The 8144-nt window shown below is 44.5% G+C and overlaps 1 protein-coding gene across 7 annotated transcripts in view; it reads right to left on the bottom strand.

Annotated features, from left to right (window-relative positions):
* Positions 1-8144, bottom strand: part of TSPAN18 (tetraspanin 18) — a 121113-nt gene that overhangs the window by 3838 nt on the left and 109131 nt on the right. For all 7 annotated transcript variants that reach the window (XM_063158843.1, XM_063158840.1, XM_063158839.1 and 4 more), the window contains 3 exons: positions 5025-5123; positions 3592-3771; positions 673-756 (listed from right to left, as the gene is read on the bottom strand). In XM_063158843.1, the coding sequence (XP_063014913.1) occupies positions 673-756; positions 3592-3771; positions 5025-5123 (363 nt within the window). The remainder of the gene's footprint in view (positions 1-672; positions 757-3591; positions 3772-5024; positions 5124-8144) is intronic.

The raw sequence follows: 8144 nt of genomic DNA, 5'->3' as shown, positions 1-8144 counted from the left end.
CACAGGATCCACAGTCCCTGCTCTGCACATCTCTGCTACTGCCTGGCATGGGCACAGCACAGCCTTTATGGGAGGCTGCTGCGCCTCTGCCCAGATCTCTCCTTTGCCCAAGATGGGGGGCTTTTAAAGTACCCAGCCTTTCTCTGCAATGCCACAGAGACATAATTTCTGGGCTAAAAACATGTCTGGTGGATGCCTGTTCTCCAGAGACATCACCAAAGAAGTGGATACTAATACAGGACAATGAAAGTGCTCTGGAGCCCATCTTTTTAGTCTCTAAACAGGTTTTAAAGCACAGGCAGGGTTTGAGCACATTAACCAAATGACAGATTAGTCAGCTGGCCGGGGCACTGTGGCAGTGGGCGCGGTGGCTGTGCAGGGCCCTGTGGAGAGCACCAGGTCCCCAAAGCCCCTGTGGCCAGCGTGGCAGGGCATGAGCTCTGTGCAGGCCCAGCACGAGGTGGCACTGCAGGCGTGTGGCACCCGTTATTTCCCTGCTCTTTGTGTCAAAGGCTCAAGGAGCCTCTTTCCAGGCAATTAAATCCACAAGCTGATAGCCTGCTTGCACTTTGCCAGAGCAGCTTTCCCTGGCGAGGGGGAGCAGCTGCCTCTTTGCCTCGCTGCTGGCACCTTACTGACACTGCTTTGTTCCAGTCACACAACAGTCAGTACCTCAATTGCCAGCACTCCGATGGCAAGAGCTCCTGCCAGGTACACGTACGTCTCAAAGGAGTTCAGGATCACGGTGTAGCAGCCCTAGGGAAGACAAAACATGGTGAGATACACCTGAGCAGCACATTGTGGTGTTCTCACAGCAGAGCCCTTGCTACGACACGAGGTGCTCTCAGACCAGGCACCACAAGCCTGGCCCCCTCTCACCACCTCACCCAGCCCCACGGCACAGGAGGCAGAGGTCCACAGGACAGTGCAGGGGAAGAGGAAGGTGTTGCTGTAGTGTGCTGGGAGTGGTTCACAACCCTCACTGACCATGAGGAACTGTGAGTTCCTGCAGGCCAGAGAGGAGCAGCACAGAGAGGAGCTCCATCTGCAAAGGGCAGAGACTAAGCACAGAGGGAAGGACACACTGCAGGTGACAGACATCCCAGACTGGCTAGAGAAAAGGATTATTTATTTAAAGTCAAGGCAGGAAATTCTTGATTCATCTCTCACAGCCAGCAGCTCTTTACCAACCCAGGACCTTTTCTCTGTGTTTCCCCCCAAAGAGGCTGGCTGAACACCTGCTGATCTTGCTATAGAAGAAGAATTTCATTAGGAACTCAGGGCAATGCACTATGGCAATTATTCCATTTATGAAGCATAGCCACCATCACCCTTAATTAAATTTATGGTTGCTAATACAATTAACAGCAGGTAGATCTTCTTGGAAAGTTTACAGGATATTTCTGGAAATCACTAGCTTACCCTGGCCTCAGTTTTCCCAGCCTAAAATTTCAACCCACTGGGAAATTTCTGCAAACATAAAGAAAAAAAAATAAAAAAAAAATTCTGCAAACATGAAGAGAAAAGCAGATTGGAGTTTGTCCAATATGAAAAGCAGATTCCTCTCCACTGAGAATATACTTCACACATACATTTTAATCCTATCTATACTGCTAGGATATTTCAATCACCTGTTTTTTTCCCTTCCACCAAAGTCTTGGAACTGCAAAGACAGCACAATAGTTATGTACCTGTATCCATGCCACACCCTGCTCACTGTGAGTGAGGCACAACTGGTGGAGAGTGATGGAGGGCATGGAGAAGATCCATTCATGAGGCTACCCCAGGGAACCCAGACTGCTGGGGCAGTAACTGAGCTGTTAAAACCATGCTCTTGCCAACACGAGACCACTCAGCATCAGCTTTCTTCCAGCCATGTTTCAGCCAAATCTTCAGAGAAAAGCATCCAGCTCAGCAACAAATATTTGTGTGCTTGCCAATCCTCCAACCTTAACCCAGCCTTCAGCATGCTCTGCTCAGCTGGCTACAAACCCGAGCAAGCACAAATGTGTCAGCACTGTCCTACCAGCATGGTGGCCCAAGAGCTTGACTTTGCTCCAGCAATGCCTCAATTCAGCTCTCAGTTGCTTGGGATTGTCTCTCCTGTTTTACAAAGTGTACCACTCTGTGCTTGATGACATCTGCTGTGTACACAGCTTCTTCCACCAACACTCTGGTGACATGGGCTTGCAGGAAGCCTTCCCTTTCAATGGAAACGGTAAGCTTCAGCACTGCCACTCAGGGAAAACTTTAACCCCCTTTCTCACAATGCATTTCTCTTTCCCTCCCTGCTGTCTGTCATCTCTCTCCTCCCCATCTATTCCCAGCAATCAGACCTGGCAGAAGCAGCATGGTGCTGTCTGCTATGATCTCTCACCCAGAGTGCCTTTGCCAACCATTTCCAGCTGCCAGTCAAGGAACAGTTGACATGCTGCTTCCAAAACCCTTTCCTCTCTTTCTCAATCTGCTCTTAAGTGCTGAAAAGAGGACCACTGCCTAGTCTGGAGGGAGAAGGAGGCTTGTACATATGGTCAGTACAGAGCTCATTTGGTTTAACTAATGCTGAGGTGAACACAATCAGGAACTTTGCTGGAAAGCTTCTTAAACATCACATCTTGGTGACATTGGAAAGAAACTTAAACCTGCATCAATAGGATGGACTGTATTGTCATAGTCCAGTACTGCAATAAAATTGCCAAGTAGAGAAGCCTGGCAAAAGAATCATAGATTAGAACTATAGAATGGTCTGGGTTGGGCAGGCCCTAAAGATCACCTAGTTCCAACCCCTCTGCTACAAACCACTGCCACTAGACCAGGATGCTCAAAGCCCCATCCAACCTGGCCATGAACATTTCTAGTGATGAGGCATCCACAACTTCTCTGAACAACCTTTCTCCACATCTTACCACACTCACAGTCAATAATTTCTTCTGTAATATCTAGACTAAAACTACACTCTTTCAGTGTAAGGCAATTCCTTCTTGGCCTATCATTACATGCCCTTGTAAAAAGTCTCTCCAGCTTTCTTGTAGGCTCCCTGCAGGTACTGGAAGACAGCTACATGAAATGCCCTTTTTCTGCAGTAAAGAGTAAAGAAGCAGAGAAATGCAGCTTTCCAAATTCTCTTCCTTAGAAAACAGACATGGTTTTCTGTGGCTGTTTAACCCTTGATATTTTGATTGTATATATTGATTAGGAGTCTTTGTGAACTAAATTGGAACCATTCCTGCAGGAAGAGCCAACTCCATCCCATCCTACCTGACCTGTGCTAGCTTGCTAATTAACTTCTCAGAGGTAGTTCTAACCTTTGTTAACACAACAGAACTTGATCTAAATTTCCACCTTACTTCTCAATCCCTTAGGAAAATATTTGTATTTCTGATGATACAGCACAACATGGACTTAGCAGTGTATGCAATGAAAGGAGATTTTCAAAATCATCATATGCTATCACTTGAAAAGCTGTCAGCAGGAGTGTAATTAGGATGTGAGGTACAGTCAGGACCTGCCAGATTCACCAGCTTCCCAAGACCACTACAGCCATCTCTGCCCACTGTGAAGCTCCTTCTTCTAGTGTTCAGCCTCCCTTACCTGCCGGTTCTGAAACCTCTCAATGCCTTCTAGACAAGCTTCCTTGTTGACAAACATCCCCTCCCGGCTCTGGAGCTCTCGCTGGCAGCAAGCCTCTGGTGTTGACTTTTCCAAAGAAGAATATGGCACGTGACGAATATCTTCAAAATCTTCTGGTCCGTTCACTCCACAGCAGGCAAACTGGAGAGAGGCACAGAGAAGAAAGGAAAACAGAATTGACACTTTTCCCTCAAAGCAAACTTGGGAAATCTAATACCTATTCCTGTAGGGATCGAAGTTTTAGTCAAAGCAGGGACAAAACAGCTATTGCTTCCAAAGAATTGGGTTGTGCTTGTTCCTTGGAGCTTCTGTTTCAATGAAGCTTTATGAAGTCCCAATGTTTCTATGTCATACTGTAGATTCTAAGGTGCTACTGGGAGTGTTGCTGCAAACTACACAGGGCTTTGGGGCATATCCAGAATGACTTGAGATCACCCAGCAGTATGACCCAGGCTCCCAACCACCCCCTCTCCTCATAGCTAATGGCCAGAATTGTTGCTGCTCAAAGGCATTGCTAGGTGATTTGAGTAAGGTCCCTCTTTAGGATTCCAGTCAGATGCTTTTTAAGGATTCAAGTCATACTCTGACTCCGTCTCCTTTCTGTCAGCAAAAGGAAATGTCTTTATTAAAGTCCTGAATCAGCATGAAGGGCAGCAATCATCCTTTCCTTTTAAGATTAAAATTGACTTTTCATCTGCAGAAGCTGACATTCTGCTTTTCACTCCTGAAGGTATACACCATGGGGTGTAGAGAGCACTAACACATGTGTACACACACACACACACACACACACACACACACACTCTCACACACACAGATTGAATTCCTTGTGGTAGGTAATAACAACTGCAGTTCTAATGACAGTCGACCTGTAACCTGCCCAATTATGGGTGTAATAGCAAAGTCCGTTTTGATAGCTAATATTTCTGTAGTGAAAATACATCATTAGGCACACTCCTGCCTAAGCTGCTGTTAACTACAAAACACAAGTTAATGCCAGCTTTTGGCTGCTGTTGGCTGGGAATAATTTCAAAGCAGTCTGCAAAGTGAAAGGCCCAGAGAAATGCAGTGATACCCAGTTGCAGACACCTCCACTGCTCTCTGTGCCCAATATTTGAAAAGTGAGGGTACTCCAATGCCTAAGACTTTGGCAAATCAGGTGACCCTGATGCAGTCACTAGGAGTGTCTCTCTCAGGACTGGTGGCAGCTCCATTTGAGAAAGATTGACTGCCAGCCAAAGTCTCACCTCCCTTCAACCACAAGCCCTGGTGCTAGGCTGGACATGACAGGATGGTTGAAGCAGGCTGACCCTGGGAGAGCTGAGGGTGTGGGCTGAGCAGTGTGTTGTGGCCACTGACCACAGGCAGAATGGGACTGGCGTGGTCTGACTCACTGTGATCATAACAGAGTTCCAGGTGGAAGAGAAGACGTCCGTGTCGTTGTTCCTCTGGTAGTGCTTCTTCAGCTCCTTGGTGAAGAACTCTCTGGTCAGCTGAAATGCACAGACAGGTAGAAATGTAAAGGCTATTGCCAACACCTTTCACAAAGCTCCCTTCTATGAATGATGGGCGTTCTTTGTGGTTTTGGGTTTGTTCTGCTTTTTTTTGCAAACTTCAGAGAACAAACATGTGAAAAGCCATTGGCTGAGCCATATCTATGTAGAGGGTGAAGGGTACCTGTTGAGTACAACTGTTACTCATTAAAGTCAGAGACTAAACTATATCTGTACTTCTAAAAAAATGTTTACACTTAAATGTTGGTTGGTTTTAGTTTTTCTTGGGGTTTGTTGTTGTTGTTTTTTAATTTTCAGCACTATTTGAAAGTATTTAATAAATTGAAACAGGCCTGAACCAAAGTTTAGAAAGATTGTCAAATCCACATCCAAACTGTATTTTCACTTGCTATGCTTCATGAGGTCTGCAAGCAAAGCTTGATTTTCCCCTCTACTTTTCAGTCAAACCAGTTAACTTCCTACTAACAACAGAGGAACTGCTCTGCATTTACTTCAATACGTGAGAAAGCAGAATGAAGCCTTAACATGAAACTTTATAGAAATTATAAAGTAAAAAAAATTCATTAATAGGAACTAGTCAAGTCATCTTATGAATCAGAAAAAACGCTATTTGCTTGACAATGCTTTTGATTATCTAAATTAACCTGTATACATGAAGGAAAAAAACCCTCTTTATATTTAGATAATGTAAACATTTTTCCAAAAGTCAACAATATAAATTATTGGAATTTCATTTACCCCTGTCTATATTTACAGCAAAACAGATTAAATGCACAAACAATTTGTTCCAGAGTCTTCTTGAGAAGCTAGACACCTTGAAATTACATTTACTTAGGATGAGTCTCTGGAGAAATAGTGAACATACAATCCTAATAATCATGTTAAACTGAACATCCCAGTTCAATCTTGTTGCCTTTCTGTCACTTCAGGACAAAAACTTCAAGAAATCCTCTTTCACATTCCCAATAGATCTAGACTGTGTGGTCCCTTCTCCAGAATGTCTTGTGATTTGTGATCCAAACAGACAAAATCTTCTGCCGCTGCAAAAGCCACAGTGAAGGGGGCTGGCCTTGGCTGGCTGCAGCGCTGCTGTGATGTTGCATATTTGTAGGATCAGGAATTAAGCTGCCTGAAAAATACCCTTTCTATTCCCCCCTGTTGTTCATACAGCACTGCTGACGCAGTAGCAGAGACTGCTACAAGCTGGTTTCAGGTTCTTGATATGCAACGTGAAATATCTCACATACACATACATATGTATGAGCTCTATGGGTGGGCACAAAAGCACAAGCACAAAACTGTTTGTTTCATTTGTATTACAAAATTTAAGGACAAAAACCCCACTTTAGTGACTTTTAAAAAGACCCTGGATACCACCTAATATTGGCTTCTCTTTTACAAATACAAACAAAGGTCAAATTTAATTACTACATCAGTACTGGGTAAAACTTTGTCACAAATGCTTCAATCATGCCATTAGCTCAATCTCACTACCTTTAATTAGTTATACTATTTAATTCCTAAATTACTTTTTAGTCACAGATATTAACTAATTTTTTTGCTTTTGAACATTAAAATACCAGAGGACATGGCATTTTTGGGAATTTGGTGCACTGAGGGAAGGTGAGGTTAGAAGATGCAGAAATATGAAATATGTACTCGGTGTTCTCCTTTCCTTCCCTTTCTCTGAGTACTTTATCCAGGAAGCACCCAACCCTGCAGACAGAAGCACATTTTTTGATGCTCGTCTGTTCCTGAAGCACACACTTTGAAACTGATATTACTGCTGGTAATAATCACAGCCGGCTGCCTTTGTTGGGGTCTAAAACAAAAGAGTAATTTAAATATAAAGTGAAACCTTTATTTTGACAGCAGCAATCCCAGAGGAAATTGTTCAGAGTTTGTGTGTGATTTTTACAACACTTGGCTGAAAACAAAGCCTAGTGCTGCAAGAGTACATTTGCCAGGAAAATAACTGATTCCATTTTGTTGGTCTTAAAACTGCTTATCCTGAGCATCTCAAATTCAGAAGAATGGGGCCAAAAAGAAAAAAAATTCCTGTTTTAAAAAATTGCTGACAAAGGAGGATGAAATAAGACAGTCCTATTGCCATGCCCAGGGCCCTCCTCTAGCTGAAACAAGTACTGGCCCTGATGAGATCAGTGCACATTGGACTTTTATGGCAAGAACCATTCAGAAAGGAGCACAGCATCTACTGATAAAACTAGAGCTTCACACAGGCTTTGACAACACAGTGGTGGCAGCCACAGCCATGAACAATAAGAGCCCTTCAGCTGTGTTTTGGGCGGGGCGCCTCCAGTGCAGCACATGCACGCATACATTTACATGGCAGTGAATGAAGTGACACTGCTCTGTCACACTGGTCAGAAAACAGCTTTGCTGGGATTAGTGCAGCCAGATGAAAGGGGTTTAGAAAAAGGCGGGCATTTCTGCACAAGACAGGCATGCTGGCACTGCCCAGGAAGGTCACAGCCTCCTCAAGGATACTGAGTGCTGTGCAAGAAGCTGCCTTCATGGTGCCTGCCTGGGGAACAGGACATACTCCTGCCCATCTACATCAGCCTGGAGCATTCTGCTGGGTCTGGCACAGTGCAGGGCATGGAGGTGCAGGCACCAGTGCTGCACTTCCCTCTCCCACCATGCCTTCCATCTGAGACACCTCTGCTCAGCTGAGGAAGGTTCACATCTTTAGCTTTTGCCTTATGTCTGAGGACATAGAGGCACTAGTGTCTAAGGTGGCTTTCTTATTTTGTGTTAGAACTGGAGCTAAAAATCCAAACATCTGGTCTCCACCCAAAGCCTGCCACTGGACTCTTCACTACCATCCTGCTTTCTTGCTTGCTAAGACAGTTCACTAAGAATCAAATATCCCTCCAAGGTTTTTCCCATCCAGACCTCTCAATAGCATATAAAGAGCAATTCCTATTGCTCTTTCAGAGTCTCTCTCCAGTGTCCATGAAAGTCATTATTTTATGGAGA

The sequence above is a fragment of the Melospiza melodia genome, chromosome 6 (genome assembly GCF_035770615.1).
Source record: "Melospiza melodia melodia isolate bMelMel2 chromosome 6, bMelMel2.pri, whole genome shotgun sequence".
In the NCBI taxonomy this organism is placed as follows: Eukaryota; Metazoa; Chordata; class Aves; order Passeriformes; family Passerellidae; genus Melospiza; species Melospiza melodia.
Note: the sequence above shows the minus strand (reverse complement) of the source record. Positions and strands in the feature narration are given on the sequence as shown.